Source organism: Perissodus microlepis, chromosome 7 (genome assembly GCF_051167445.1).
Source record: "Perissodus microlepis isolate ML-2025 ecotype Zambia chromosome 7, ASM5116744v1, whole genome shotgun sequence".
NCBI lineage: Eukaryota > Metazoa > Chordata > Actinopteri > Cichliformes > Cichlidae > Perissodus > Perissodus microlepis.
In genome coordinates, this window is record NC_140467.1 from 29,464,135 (window position 1) to 29,480,628 (window position 16,494).

The window sequence follows — 16,494 nt, forward strand, 5'->3', positions numbered from 1 at the left end:
CTCTTCAGTCACCTTTATTACTCACTGTGTTTGTACACCTCTCTGTATTCAATCATTAGTTATTATTAATCTCTGGTTCTCTTCCACAGCACGTCCTTTTCCTGTCCTCCCCCTCACTGAGCCTTGTTCTGCTGGAGGTTTCTGTTTCTGTTAAAAGGGAGTTTTGCTTTCCCGCTGCCACCAAAGCGCTTGCTCAAAGGGGGTCACATGATAGTTGAGGCTGAGGCAGCTGTTGTTGTGATTTGGCACTATATAAAATGAAACTGAGTTAAAATAAATGCTTTAAAACAGCATCTTTTGTTTGTTTATTTTTGATTTATTTTTAGTTGTTGGTGACTTTGAGTTAGGAGTGGACTTTCTACATTAGATAGATAGATAGATAGATAGATAGATAGATAGATAGATAGATAGATAGATAGATAGATAGATAGATAGATAGATAGATAGATAGATAGATAGATAGATAGATAGATAGATACTGGCTTTATCATCATTTTACAGTGAAGTGTTTTTGTTTGTTTGTTTGTTTTTCACTTGCAGTACTTCTTCAAATTCTTCATTGTGTATTTGGTGGTGATTGAACACACTTCCAAATTTTAAAGCTTGAATTTATGATACCTTCCTTGATGTGTTGATTCTCTCTCTGGATGATGTTTTTATAGTAATTGACTTCCAGGTATGTAAACAGCCTCAGAGCATGTCTGAGCTCACTGCTGTGAGTCACAGTTACAAGAACACAGCTGCTCCATTTCCTGTGGTGGGATCCACATGGATTTCACAATCATTACTAACTCAAATGCACTTCCAAACTGTGTTTATGGAGGAAGGCAGGCTACAGGAAGTAACCTGACACAAACAGTGACATTTGTCTGCTGTCTGTGTCTGTCTTCAAACAGAACCCGAACTTCCTTGTGTAAATGTCTTTGCTTTGATAAAAGAAGCCTTGGAAATCTGCTTTTCAACCACCTTCGAGCGGATGTTTATTGCCACAGCTATCACAACAACTCGACTTGATTCATGACAGTTTTTTCTGTCAAGAAATAAACAGTTCTACACAAGAGGATCATCACGATTATTATGATAATGATTGCATGGTTGTTATTGCTCTCACTCTTCGGAAAAAGTACACAAGATGGACAAGAAAACGGTGAGTATGTCGTCATCTTACCTTTGATAATCTACAGGTATGAAAGGTATCTGATATGTTTAATAAAGTCAAGAAATATTGATTTCAGATGCTGTGTTTCAGCTGCCTGTGCATACAAGATCATTTTTATGTGGAGTCTTTTTTACTGGTCAAGCTTAATTTACATCAGCATGCAACAGTGGAGGTGCAACTCATTTTCAGGGACTTTGGAGTGTGTCTACATCATCTCGTTGATTGAGTTATTTGAGATTATTTGATTATAAGTGGGTGTTATAAATGTTGTCTTTAACTATTTTTGTATGTGTGTGTAAACTATATTATTTGCCTCATCATCATTTTCCTCAGGAATTCCAAAGAAAATAGGTTGGCTTTGAGTAATAGTGTTATCGATATCATGCACAGTTTGCATTGAACTAGCATCACTGAGCTGAAGAACAAAGCCGAGGTATCATTTAGTAATTACTTTCACTAGTTTGTGTGAACTTCTTGACCTTGTTTGTGCTGTGGCTGGATTTTAGAGAATTATTAATGAAAATGTTTTATAAATAATATGACTTGCTCTGTGTCCAGTTACACATCATCCTAACACTGTGCTGCTATCATGAGTATCAGTTAGCTGTATTGATTGTACAACATCACATGATTGCATCATGGCTTTTCTTTTTATCTTGCTTTTTATCCTCACACTTAATGCAGGCAATCACATGCTAATTCCCCATCTTCTCTTGCATAACATCTTAAGTGCAGAAGTAGAGCAGAGCTGTCATTGCCCAGTTTTACACTTCCTGTGCCCTCTGAGTTCCTCCCACAAAGAATTTAAAAACAAAAAGATGCACAGGAATGGATGTTTGACACAGAACCAGAAAACTCTACATTGCTATGTCAGATTGCTTAGCATATTAAGAGTTAAGAGATGTTTCTATTTACTTAAGGTCAATCTACTTCAGTGAGCACATAACAAGCTGACACAGATACAAGTTTGATGGAGCCACCATGTAATCTATAAGAGCAAGTTTTGTACTCCGGCATTTTGGCCATCACCATGTTCATGCTGAAACCAGAAGTGATCACATTTGGACAAGAAGGTTATCAGTGTGTATGGATGATCCACAAAGACTCATATTCAGTTCAATCCAATCCAATTCCCTCATGAATAAGCACTTGGTGACACTGGAAAGAAAAAACTCTTTTGGTCAGGACGAAACCTCTGCCAGAACAAGGCAAATGACCCCAACCTTTGGGGGTTAGGGCAGAAAGACAGGACAAACATATTCTACGGAAGAGAGCTACACAATAATAAGTACTGCATTTAATGTACCGTGGTGTATAAACACATAGTGTCTAAAGAAGAAACACTCAGTGCATCATGGGAAGTCCCGCAGCTTGCAGCATAACTGGGTGATAATTCAGGGTCACCTGATCCAGCCCTAACTATAGGCTTTAGTAAAAAATAAAGTTTTAAGCCTAATCTTAAAAGTAGAGATTATGTTTATCTCCTGAATCCAAACTGGAAGCTGGTTCCATAGAAGAGGGGCCTGAAAACTGAAGGCCCTTCCTCCCATCCTATATTCTAGGAACCACAAGTAAGCCTGATAATAATGAATTACAGTAGTCCAGCCTAGAAGTAATTAATGCATGAACTAGTTTTTCAGCGTCACTCTGAGACAGGATATTTCTATTTTTAGGGATATCGCCTAAATTGAATAAAGCAGTCCTACAAATTAGTTATATTTGTGTTATAATATTCACATTGCAAAACATATCCTGGTTAAAACCAACTCCAAGGTTCCTCACAGTGTTACTGGAGGCCAAAGTAATGCCATCCTGATCAAGCATCTGGTTAGCTACCATATTTTCAGGGCCAAGTACAAAAACCTCAGCTTTATCTGAATTTAGAAGCAAAAAGTTAGAGGCCATCCAGGTCTTTATGTATTTAAGACATTCATGCAGTTTAACTAATTTGTGTGTGTTATCTGGCTTCATGGACAGATAAAGTTGCAGTGAAAATGTATGCTATGCCTTCTGATGATAAGGGAAGCATGTATAATGTAAACAGAATTTGTCCTAGCACTGAACCCTGTGGAACTCCATAATTATTAGTGTGTGAAGAGGACTTTCCATTTACGCGAACAGACTGCAGTCTGTTAAACAGATATGATTCAAACTAGTGATGTGAGATACCACTGATTTCCTTCCTGATCCGATACCAAGTAAAAGTCAGGGTGGTATCGACGATACTGATCCGATACCGATACTCTGTACAAAAACTTAATGTTTCATTGTATTTCATAATACAATATATAATTGTATTATGTAATTGTAATAATATAACTTCATAATGATTGCAGGACATCAGACTACTTTTTCTTATTGCTTAATAATGTAGAATTATCATGTAGAAATAAAAAACCTGAAGTTGTGCCCTATTTGAACATGTTGAGAGACAGATGTCTCTCAGGACTCCCTGAGAGACGTCTGTCTCCCCTAGCAGCACCTGTCCCTCTCCTCCTCTTCAGTTCGCTTCAACATAAGCTCGTCATATTCTTTGATGTGATTTACTCTGAGGTGTTTGACGAGGTTAGTGGTGTTGCCACAACACGTCACTGTCTTGCCGCATGTATTGCAAACCGCGCCTCAGCCGTTTGTGGAGGTAAAATACGTCCACACATGACTCCATTTATGCTCAGCCATTGTTGGACACATTTATACAGCTGTGTTTCGCACATGACTGTGAAAGGCGTAAGAGGAAATAGTTCCTTCCAATTTAGACGATCTGAATGATATAGTTTCTTTCCACTTTGTTCCTGTTAATGAAAAACTACAAATTTACCCCAAAGTACTAAAATATAGATATTTTAATATGAGAATTGATTCTAGAACATAAATGACTGGTATCAGAAGAATCGATATTTCAATATCGATCCGCACACCACTAATTCAAACCACTGCAGTGCAGTACCTGTAATACCTACAGCGTGCTCTAATCCCTGTGATAAAATGTTACAGTCAGCAGTAGCCTAGCAGCTTCTGCACTGTGATGAATTCTAAATCCTACCTGAAACTCTTCATATAAACTGTTCCTTTGCAGATAAATTATTAGCTGTTTAACAACCTTTTTCAAGAATTTCTGAAAAAGAAAATGGCCTATAATAATTAGCTGGGTCAAGTGACTGCTTTTTAAGTAGTAGTTTAATTACCCTGCCATAAAGGTCTGTGGTACCGTCCTTTAATAGATATAAAATGTCTTTGAGCAGTCTTGTCAAGTTAAATCAGAAGATTGATCTGAGAGAAAAAGTGTAAAAAAAAAAAAAGTAGCTGCAGATTCAAATATTAGATCCAGTTTTAGGTTCACAGAAGAGCAAATATTGTTTCAGGGAATATAAGGACTGTATACAGTACAGTAATTTTTAAGGGTGTTAAACTTTATTGTAGCACCCAGGAGAAAAGCCACACTGGCTTTTAACTCGCAGTGGTGGCTCAGTGTTTGTTTTATTTTATGAGTTTAAGGAGTGTTTTGATTTGGAAATGACCAGTAGTATCAGATCCAAGAAGTGGATTGCCACTGATAAAGGTAACAGCACTAAAGGTGACATTACTAGAAACCAGAGGCTTTAACAGAGCATCAGTACTGAGAAAAGTGTAACACTATTGGCACCACTATCCTGTGTCCTTACTGACTGCTGTTCAAATAGCCCAACAATTCTGTTTTTAAGCTTAAGACTTGTTCAGTGTTCCACTTTAAACATGGAATTTCTCCTTTAGGTGTGTTGTGTTGTGGACCTCAGAATGTAACTCTTGCCCACAACGATCAGACACTCCTGTTAAAGTGGGAAGATGACCCTTCTTGCTCTGTGATACGAGATGGCCTCGTGTACGAGCTGCAGCTTCTCATAGCAGACAAACCTGTACACAACGTAAGAGATTATTGTGGGTAACTATAATCCTCACTTCTGTAGCCTCCAAACAAAAAGCTGTTGCTCTAATGTGTTTATGATAATGTTGTAGGGTGAAGTTGTTGTGGCACCTGCACAGATAGGATCTACTCATTCCTGGAAATGGACTTCCCATTTACCATCGCAGTGTGCTCGCCATTCAGTCCGGCTCAGGTCCCAATACAACAACCAATCAAGCCCATGGATGCAAAAGACACTACCTGGTTAATGTTGAATTCAAATCATTTAGATTTTCATAATTCTTACACATTTTACAGTTGTGCTTATTATGCCTCATTGTTGTTGTTTGGCAGGGATGCAAAGCCCAGCAGAATTATCAGTTTTCCCAAAGGATAAAATACTTGAAGTAGGCAGCAGAGCCACATTCTGCTGCATTGTGCCAGAAGGAAAAGGTTTCAGGAGAATGTATGTAAATGGGTATAAAGGCATGGAAAAAAAGATCAGTGAACATGTGCATGCCCTGACTGTTCACCTGGAACAACAATCAGAAAACTGGAGTGATGTAATATGTGAAACAACCAAAGGAGACATCAGTGGAGCCAGTTTTCACGCTGGCTGTAAGTATGAAGCAGCAGGTTGAGATGATGGTTTTGTTTTGTTTTTTCAAATTTATCTTCTAAATACAGATTGCTGGTTCTTATGGTTTTTTCTTGGTATTTGCCATAAATTTAGACCCCCCTGGTGACAGTGATCTTCAGTGTGAAACCCGGAATCTGGAATCTGTCTATTGTTTTTGGAATATAGGAAGGAAAATGGAGGAACTTCCCATAGTCAGAAGAAAATACCAGCTTCATGGAAGGTATAATACAACCACAGGGTTCACTATGGAAGCAATTTACTTGTTTACTTATAAACAAGTAAATAAAATGTAATCTGACAACTTCAAAGGATTCACTGATTCACTCGGCACTTTATAAGGAACCCCTGTTCAAATGTAGCAGAGGTCGGAAGATCATGGCTCACTGCTAAATTTAAACCTTGAAAGCACTGAAATATAAACTGGAAAAAAAAAACCTCCCTGGCATTCCTCGACATCAAGTACCCGTAGTTCATACTGGGAAAGTTCACTACAGAGTCCAGACTTCCGAGTGTGGGAGAATGGTCTTTCTAAAACTGACCAGACTTCACCGTGTGTGTGTGTGTGTGTGTGTGTGTGTGTGTGTGTGTGTGTGTGTGTGTGTGTGTGTGTGTGTGTGTGTGTGTGTGTGTGTGTGTTTTAAAGCATTTCTTCCTTATTCTCACTGTGATTAATATTCACAAAGAGAATCAAACACCTATCAGGATTCTTTAAAATAAAAATTAATAATTTAATAACTGCACACTGCTATAATCTTGCTCCTGAAACATTTTTGCAACTTGTTAGTAACATACATACAGAAGAGTAGAAACAGTAAAAATGATAAATCTCGAGGTGCCAACCTCTTTTGTGTTAATCTTATCTGTAGATCTGAATGATACCTACCTGCCTTTAGTGGTTTTTTCATTTTTCATGTTTGACTTTGTTTAATTTCTATAATTTGTTTCAAATTATCTGACAAGCCTGTTACGCAGTTAAGCAACAAACGTCATTACATGACTGTAATATTTAACTTCATCTATTAAAATGTTTTATGTTGTTGTAGCAGAGTCCCCAAACTTACAGTATGCAGTTGGTGTTTAGATTAAAGATGAATCAATAATAAAAACAGATAATTTGACTTATTTTGGAAATGGTTTGATATCAGCCTTTGTCAACATGATGGTCAGATGCACCCAAAAGGCTTTTATTTTCTTCTCTGGATAAAATCATTTTTAATGTGAGTTGTAATTTAAAAATAATAATAAATAGAAACAGCAATAATGCATTTATGCATCAACAAATAAAGACAAGCCAAAGATTCAGTTCCACAGGTCATTTTTGAAAACTTTAGGCCAGTTTTTTTTAAATAGTGTAAAGGCCACTGGTTTGATTTCAGCAAGAGATACAAATTTCCTCTTCAGTTGCAGTATGAAAGGCATCCAGTATAAAAGTCTTCCAAATCAAAACACAGGGGTACCTGCTCTGGTAACCTCTTGTGAAAAGGGAATAGCTGACAGTAGCTTTAACTTGATGTGTTAACTTGATGTGTTAAAAATGGCCAAAGTGCAATTTTTGGCACTTTGGCTAACCTTGATAGCAATGGTCTACAACAGCTCTGCTTTCAGCTAAGTAGACTTGTGAAAAACTGTTTTCCCCCATTCCTGATTTTATATTGTTTTGTATGTTTGTGCCTCTGTGTTGTTGTTAATATTTAAGCAGTGTATATTTTTACATTTTAGCCCATGCATCAATGGACATTTGGGTAAATGCTTCCAAAAAGTGGAGCTGGATGCTGCTGAGAGGAACTGGACCTTAACAGTCACTAATCCTCTGGGAAAGCTCGAGCTCCATGACAGGGTGGACCTGACCAAAAGAGGTAAAACTTTGGAAAAAATGAGGGAAAAATTACTATTTTTAATCAGAGATCAGCTGATTGTTGTGATCTCTTATTTCAGTGCACATGGTCGCGCCAGACGAAGTGGCAGCTTCAACTGTGAACCCCAGAAACATCAGTCTGAAATGGAGCTGGACTGTGAAGAAGTACAGTAATCTCAACCTCACATGCCAAGTACATGTCAGCGATGGAAACTCTAATACCATAGTGAGTAGATTAAAAAAGAAAGTTTACATATTGGCTTTTCAAAGTAAAAGTCTTCACTGAAGTCAGCTAACATAATTCTTGTCCTTGTAGGTTTACCAGACTGAAAACATTGGAGTTGGCCTCACAACTGCAGTCATCAAGGACTTGATACCACACTGGGACTATGACGTGAGGGTCCGATGTGGAACATCACAACATTTCTGGAAATGGGGTGACTGGAGCAACAGTGTCAAAATCCACACGAAGGGTGATGGTAAGTTGTTGTTTTGTTTTGTTTTTTCTAAGAGAAAATACTTTAAAAATGTGTGAATGTAACAGATGTTGTTTGTCTGGTTGCACCACAGTTCCAGATGCTCTTGACGTGTGGATGAAGGTGAAGGAAGACCAGACTGTAATCTCCTGGAAGGTGAGTCCAAGTTTGCTTTTACAAGGCTTTTATGAGGCCTCTTGGTAAGGTCTAAATCTGGAAACTGACTTACTTTTGGAGACAGCCTCAAGTGGTCTTTAGAAAAACTAGAGCTTTTGGTACTTGCATGTTGGATTCATTTTTTTCCTCACAACTTGATGCAATAAAAAATATCTTTAATAAACCTATTTGAAAAAATATCAGTGCAACATCTTATACAGTTAGAAAGTGATGTTTCAGAGGACACTGTTACCATTTCAGGTCTTGATGTTACTTCTCCACAGGTGCCACTGACCAATCAGAGCCATGGAGAAATCTTTGACTACAAAGTGTCCTGGGCAAAGACCAAAGACAAAAATCAGTCAAACCAAACCAACGTGTCCAGAAGCAATCACAGTCTTACACTCACGCTGGACCCCAGTGAGGAGTACATGGTCACTGTCACGGCTAGAAACATAAATGGCAGCTCATCACCATCGACCATCATCATCCCCCACCGTAATCTATGGCGTTATTTTTGTGCCACTATTCTGAACGCACGTAAAAAAAAAATTTGAGCGCACGTAAAAAAAATTTGCAGGTGCAAGTGTTGCATTTTGAGCAGAAATTTATTTTGAGCGAAGAAAAGCTAAATTTGAGTGAACAAAATTCATTGCTGCGTGCAAAAAATTTATTTCAGTTTTTGCTATTATCCACACACACACACAATAGCAGCCCCTCTCGCTCAGTTTTTGTATTTGCGCTCGCTCGCAATGTGTTGCTTGCGCTCTCAACATTTCTGCCCGTGCGCGCTCAACTCTTTCTGTACACCGTTATATTTGTGCCACAAAACCAGCCAATCACAGACTTGGATGCAAAAAAATCTGATTGGCTGTTTTGGTCTCCAATCAGCTCGAGATGACGAAATGCAATATCCCAGAATGCATTTTGTCCAAAACTCAAACGAGGCAGTGGTGGAGGAACACAGAGTGGCGGAGTTTGAAATATTACTCTTTCAGGGTCACAAAATAAACTTTGAAGATATTTTCATGCGAGAATGGTGCTGTGTAAACTTCAAATATCTGCTCGATTTATCAACAGGCATCTCCGAAAACATTAGAGAACTTATGCAAATATGTGATGTCTTTATAAATAGAGCAGATATTTGAAGTTTACACAGCACCATTCTCGCATGAAAATATCTTCAAAGTTTATTTTGTGACCCTGAAAGAGTAATATTTCAAACTCCGCCACTCTGTGTTCCTCCGCAACTGCCTCGTTTGAGTTTTGGACGAAATGGATTCTGGGATATTGCATTTCGTCATTTCGAGCTGATTGGAGACCAAAACAGTCAATCAGATTTTTTTGCATCCAAATCTGTGATTTGGCAGAAATGTTGAGAGCGCAAGCAACACATTGCGAGCGAGCGCAAATGCAAAAACTGAGCGAGAGGGGCTGCTATTGTGTGTATGTGGATAATAGCAAACACTGAAATTTATTTTTTGCACGCAGCAATGAATTTTGTTCACTCAAATTTAGCTTTTCTTCGCTCAAAAGAAATTTCTGCTCAAAATGCAACACTTGCACCTGCATTTTTTTTTTTACGTGCGCTCAAATTTTTTTACGTGCACTGAGAATAGTGGCACAAAAATAACGCCATAGTAATCTAGGTATGAAGCTAACAGAGCACCACACATTACAGATAAGCTCACTTTGATTTCCATTTGGGGAAGAGGTTTGATTTTATCTAATCTGTGCAGAAGGCTGTAAGCAAAGGGTTTTCCAAACTAATGCAGAAATGGAATAGCAGTTTTCATGATCACATGATTGAGATTATATCTATTATAAGTATACAAATTTGTAATTGTTGTGTTTATATTCTATATATCCAAGTCATGGCGAGTATATACATTTGGACACATTTTATTGGTCTGCGAAGGGAAGCCAAATGCCTTAAAAGTGCATTTGCCTGTAAGCAAAGGGTTTTCAAAACAAATGCAGAATTTGACAAATTAATTTCCCTGCTCAAATAATGTAATATATTATAAGTTTACAAATGGTGATTCATGAAGAGTATAGAAATTGTGGCCTCATCTTAAAAGGGAAGCCAAATCCCCTAAAACTGCACTGCATTCTTTCTAATGCCCATAAGGGGGCACCTCCTTGTTTGAGAGTCTAAGAGTCCTTGGAGTGGGACACTCTGCTTCAGTCAGGTCATAAAAACAATGGATGATCTCAAAGTTGCTATGTTCATTTTTCATGTAGAGTCATAGGTAAAACTGTTTTTTAACGAGGCTCATTTTTCAGATAAATCCGAGGTGAAGACCTCCTGGATCACTGGCAGCAATGGTAGCTTCTTCCTCTCCTGGCCTGTTAGTCCTAACGCCAGCTGTGGCTACATAGTGGACTGGTGTCCAGTCTTCGGTAATTGCTCCTTCGAGTGGATGAAAGTGTCTCCCAACAGAACTCATACCACAATTTTTTCAAGTACGTTCTCATCTTTGCCTACAAAACTGTTGCAGATCATATTTGCATCTGTTTCAGCACAGCTCCTTTTGTTGTTCCAGAGAACTTTGAAGATGGTCGGAGATACCTGCTGTCCATATACGCCTGCACTGAGGGAGCTGCGGTGCTACTACAGAGAAGAGAGGGCTACATCAGAGAGACCAGTAAGACTGATTCAGTGATTTCTCACAAAATGTGATGGTTCAAACAGCAGTGTATTTTATGCATGTCACATCTTTCCAGAAATAGGAGGCGAGCTGTTTAAACTCAAATACAAACAGGAAGACTCGGCTGTTGAGGTATCCTGGGAGCCCATACCTCTGGAAAAGCAGACTGCTTCCATCCATGGATATATTCTCTACTACCAGGACAAGAGCGGGAATGTTTTTAACGTGAGCACAGGTACAGTATGAAGGCATACTCACTCAGGCCAGCTAAGATTTCAGTGTGGACATTAAGCACAGGATCAGCACTTTTTCATAGGTGCTCTGTTAGCTGAAGTTTAATTCATTGTTAGTATTTACCTCCTGGCATATGATGACCTTCCTCTTCCAGTATTTGCATCAGGAAATGGCTAATAACACAAGTTTTAACAAATGGACATAATGCCCCCTTGTGGTAGTCTAAAAAGAAAACAAAACAAGCCTCCTTTTTTGTGGTCTCAGCCTGTAGATTTAGGCTAAACATGATTGCGAATGCAAAAATTCATTAAAAAATTATTTTTGAATTGATTGCAGACACACACAAATCACCCAAAAGTTTCCAAATTCTTAGACACCATTTTTTTGCACCCTTTACAGTAACCTGAACATGTTGCCGACGTGTTGTTTACAAATTGATTGGCACTCGGACGATGACACACTTAATCACACTATTGAGTTTCTCTACTGATAACAAAGTCCTGGTTTTGTTTCTCCACACACAAAGATTAGCTTGTGACTGGGATAAATGAAGTAAGTCTCCAGTGTTGCCCGATGATCGTAAACATGTATTTATGTTGTAATAATGGCGGTCACTCTGTGTTGATTTAGATGACCCTGAAGCCACCAGCCTCACTGCAAAGAACCTGAACATCCGTATGTACACCTTCACGGTGACAGCATCAACAGCAGTTGGACTTTGTGGTAATTCATCCATCAATGTCACCTTGAATCCCCCGGGTGGGTTAATTATTTCCCCATGCGGACTATTTTCTTTAGTAAGACTGTCAACATTTGTCATTTTCTTTGATTTACTTGATGTGATTCATTGTTTTCACCAGCTGATCAACTGATAATGCTGATATTGATATCCCTGGGAGCAGTTTTTCTTATTCTGTCTGTCAGCACAATTATCTGCTACAGACACTGGGCACGGTAAGCAATGCACATTTATTTTCATTGTAATCTCTCTCTTTTTCTCATTCTCATTTTCCCCCCATTTATTTATATTCATTTTTTAACCCAACAGCATCAAGCACAAAGTCTATCCTCCAATCCCGAAGCCAGTGCTGACTGAGTGGCTAACAGTAAGTTGTCACATTAAAGCAGACCTTCCCAAAGTGTGGGGCCCGCCCCCTAGGGGGGGCGCAGAGCCATTGCGGGGGGGTATGAAAAGGGGGGGGGGAGACAAAACGCTTGGACACTGCTAGCATGGGGCGCCCACAGAAACGCAAAGCAGGAGATGAAGCATAGCTGAATATGTTTCCAAACCAACTTCATTCTAAGCCAAAGACTAGAAAATATGGTGAAGCATGTCTGCCCTTTGGTTTCACCTGCACAAGTGCCGAGGTAGGTCTCCCCTGCAGAATTGGTTTCCCCTTCGTCAGGAGCACCACTGGGCTCTTCAAATCACGGACAAACAGCATCCCACAGTTGTTTATGTTTTTAAACCCATTGTGCACAGAGAGGCATTTTTTGAAAAATGTATTGATAGCAATGTTGAATATTACACATTAAAAAAACAACTACACATAAAATAATCACACCCCGACGCCTCAGCCTTTCTAAATAGAGGGACAGTAACTGCGTGTTTATATGTAAGCGTGGAAAACCTGAAGATAGTCAGATTGACAGTATTTTGTCTCTATCTGCCATTCTGCAATTCATCTCATGTAAACAATAATGTGCGCACAGCGTGACGTGGAAAAAGGGCACATACCTTTGACGTTGCGTGATGAACTCTGTATTCCTCGTCCACATGTAAACGGAAAAAAATGAGTTTTAAAAAATCTCAGTTTTCGGTGATTCGAAACGCCGTTTACGTGTGGACGAAACAGCTGCGTTTTCAAAAATACCCGTGTAGGTGCGAAGTAGCGTAAAAGAGTTAGTAGTGTATTTTATTACTACCTGTAATTTATTGCAGATTACTTGCATTTGCTTAATTGTTTACTAAATGTTTGAGGTGTGAAATAAACCACAATGGAGCAAAATATGGGTGTGTGTGGTTGGAGGATGTGTGCGTGCGCGCGTGCACGTGCGAGAAGGGGGGGGGGGCGAACATTTTTCTTGTAAAACAAAGGGGGCCTAGCAAAAAAAAGTTTGGGAACCACTGCATTAAAGGATAACTTTGATGGGGCACTTAACAATACCTAACCAATTAGTTTCTGGTGCCAAACACGACTTTAACTCAAGTTAAAATGTTTGCGTCAGTAAAATGTCTTTTCCCCCCTTTTAATACCACAAAATTCATTTCTTTTTGTGATAAACAAGCAAATTAAAATGCTTTGTACTGACTCACTTCTGGAGCCATTCAAGGAGTGTTTGGCTGACTAATGCTACATCTATACATCCTTCTATTGTACCAATCAATTATTTATTGGTTTCACTATCATAATCCAGATGTCTTTCCTGTGAATGTGAGGTCATTTTCTCTATTTTTCAGGATGAACATACCGTTCGTCATCTTCACTTTGATCAGAGTCACTACAGGGAAGTCTGGGATGTTCCGGAGCTGCATGAGTATTTTAGTGCACCACGGCCTGTTGTTGGCCAGGACTACATGCCTTCTTTTTCCTTCTCTCAGACTCCCAAAGGTTACTACAATAAGCCTCTGAAGAAACTCCAGCCACGCCTTACTTTACCCACTACAGGCCTCACATCTCAGCCAGGCGTTCTGTCTTTTCCAGGAAATGATGTATTTCCTAACCCTTCATATAACCTGACAGTGCAGGGTGAGGACCAGCAGTCACAACCACATCTTCAGATCCAGCAGGGCATACGTATAATTGATAGCTTTCATGAATACCAGCCTCAGAGCCCTGAAGAGACCTTTACCGCAACTCATCCTGAGGATGTACCAGGCAGTCCTCTTTCATATTCGTCCACGTACATTTTGTTGCCACAGAAGACATCCAAGTAGCTGCTGCATGTGTGAACACATTTAAAACTTATGTGAGTACTTCAGGCATCGTTAACTGCTGTATAGTTCATCCATCATCCACCAGTTCATCATTGAGTCAACTAGGGTTAGGGTTGGGTTTTGCTTTAGTCACACGCTAAACAGGCATAATTTTAAGTGTAAAAGATGTTTCCTTTCAATAAAGTCTCAGACTCACTGCCCAGCCCTAACCTGGTGGATGCTGGGTATGATCACTATATATCATGCATGTATGAATCTCTATAGAAGTGATAATTATAGTCATAAACAAGCTTTCTAATAGTGAGTAATCTGTTTGGCTTCATGCTTTCTGGTAATTGTGAGCCACCTTTACCACATATTTTAAGAACGCAAAAGATACAGCTGAAACACTGTTCCAACCAACACAGCTCTGGGATCTATAGAAAGATACTGCATGCCAGGCACATGTGGATGGGTCACCACTTTGTCAGTACAGAAGAAACGAATGTTCTCAGAAACAGCAGAGCAGTAAAACTCCTACAAGTTCTCCCAAAGGGTTAATTAGTGGACTTCATGGTAAGCATGTGTACCTCTTTGAAGGCCAAAGCAGAACATATATGTTGCCAAGCGGTAAAAGGTCCATATTAACAACAATTCTTCAACTTGTTTATGTGCAAAATCAGAAGTAAAACGTCGCTTCAGAGAACATTTCTACCAGTTGGAGGTTTTTTTTGTTTGGTTTTGTTGTTGTCAAGTTTACTGAACCTTGTGTCATTTTAATACTGTATAACAATAAAAACATATTAATAAAAGGAAATGCAAACTTTATTTCAACTTATTCTAATGCATGTAGTAAACTCAAGCAAATGATTTTTCTTTTAAATGGTAACTTTCCCTCACACCTAAAAGAGAAGTGATCACATTCAGGGGTAACATGAGATTCAGTAGGTGTATCGACTCAAAGACTCAAAAAAGAACCAAAATAATCTACATCATAAACTCCAATAGATTTTATGTACAGAGTTACAGAGTGGGATTATCTGAGCTGTGCTGCTGCTCGTTGTGTTTCTATCAGACTGATTTCAACAAGATAAACAGCTGATTGTGAAAGATTTTACACTCCTTACACCTTGCCTTAAACTGCATGTTTAGATATTCTTCTGTTCTCCTCCCCCACATGTAGGGTTGTGGGGAAGGTTATAGCTAAATAGTTTAACTGCAGGCACATTCCATCTGAAGGTTCTGGTTTTCTTATCTAGTAAGGGATGTTCACTCCCTGCCGTTTAGGAGCTCACCTATGCTTGTATATGGTGGACCGTTAAAGGGGTTAAACCGTATACAGGGGTGGCGGGAGATGACCCTTTTTATGACCAGGGATGTTGTTAAAACGGTTGTAACCAGGAAGTCACACACAGAGACACACGTGCTCGCACATGTATGCACACACGCAGTGTTTTAACCTTTTATGGCCATATGGGTGGTGCTTGTGTGTTCACTGAATAAAGGCTGCAGGGAATACTGGTTCTTTGGGGTTGGCTGGAGGAACTTTCAGCTCCAAGAGCCTGATTCCAACCAGGCTTCCCTTGCGTGCAAGTTAAAAACCGGTTGAACTCTGTTTGTCTTGCTTTGTTCACGGGTGATAAGTCTCTGAACCAGCGGGGCCTGCAAGCTCAGACCTAACACTTACACTTACCATGAATATCACCATCTTTCGCCATCTCTGACTGAGGCTACGTCCACACTAATGTGTTTTTGTTTGAAAACGCATCGTTTGTTCTCCATTTTGGCCTCCCATCCACACTGAGACGGTGTTTTCCCCAAAGGAAAACACAGTATTTTCATAACGCTCTCGAAAACGCATACATTTGAAGACGGTGCTTCCGCATCGCAGTGTGGACAGCGAAGTCATGTCATGTGATGCAGTCATGTGACCAAACACATAAACACATAAAAACTCCCATCACTAGTGATGACTGAGAGCTTTGCTCTCCACTAAGCATCTTTCTTTCATGTAGCTGCTGAGAGGTCTCTTCTGTTGATTTGTTTTCATAAAAACCCTGAAATAACCTTTGATTCAATGCTGTAAACCAACGAAACTTGAAAAGTTGTAAAGAAACAGCTCCAACTGACAGTGAAGCACCATGAAAAACATGTGACCTCCTGCGCTGATGTTGTCTTAATGAGTAATGAACACTAGAGGGAGCCAGTGCAGCATTAGTGATGAGGGTGAGCTCTCACTTGGGGGGCTAAGTGTCCCTCTTCATGTGAGAAAGTGCTACATTTTTGTTCCATTTTATTCCTTGTTCCACAGTTTGAGATATTTTTGCACATTTTGACTAGTTCTGCAGGACACGTACATTTCCGACTGTTTATGAAGGGAAGGAATTATATTACATTCAGACGAAAAGAAAAGCATATACCAATCTATGGGTACAAGACAATGTGGGAGTATATCAGGACTATTGCATGAGACCAAGAGAACAAACTTAAGCTTCTTTTTTTTGTACTTTACTTACCAAGAGATTT

The 16,494-nt window shown here is 39.3% G+C and overlaps 1 protein-coding gene across 1 annotated transcript; it reads left to right on the forward strand.

Moving 5' to 3' along the window:
* The first annotated feature begins 751 nt into the window (after positions 1-751).
* Positions 752-14,785, forward strand: LOC146383352 (leukemia inhibitory factor receptor-like). The gene is made up of 17 exons (XM_084934559.1): positions 752-1,147; positions 4,910-5,061; positions 5,153-5,303; positions 5,394-5,657; positions 5,773-5,899; positions 7,399-7,535; positions 7,615-7,760; positions 7,851-8,013; positions 8,105-8,166; positions 8,451-8,664; positions 10,453-10,632; positions 10,713-10,814; positions 10,894-11,052; positions 11,682-11,810; positions 11,912-12,005; positions 12,100-12,157; positions 13,513-14,785. Exons 1-17 carry the CDS (start codon positions 1,078-1,080, stop codon positions 13,987-13,989), a joined length of 2,685 nt encoding a protein of 894 aa, XP_084790685.1. The 5' UTR covers positions 752-1,077; the 3' UTR covers positions 13,990-14,785.
* Positions 14,786-16,494: the final 1,709 nt, after the last annotated feature.

Excerpts from the sequence above, each read along its gene's own strand:
- LOC146383352 (XM_084934559.1), top strand. The coding sequence starts at position 1,078 with ATGATAATGATTGCATGGTTGTTATTGCTCTCACTCTTCGGAAAAAGT. Across the intron at positions 10,633-10,712 it reads TCATACCACAATTTTTTCAA|AGAACTTTGAAGATGGTCGG; the intron begins GTACGTTCTCAT and ends TTGTTGTTCCAG. Across the intron at positions 11,053-11,681 it reads TGTTTTTAACGTGAGCACAG|ATGACCCTGAAGCCACCAGC; the intron begins GTACAGTATGAA and ends GTGTTGATTTAG.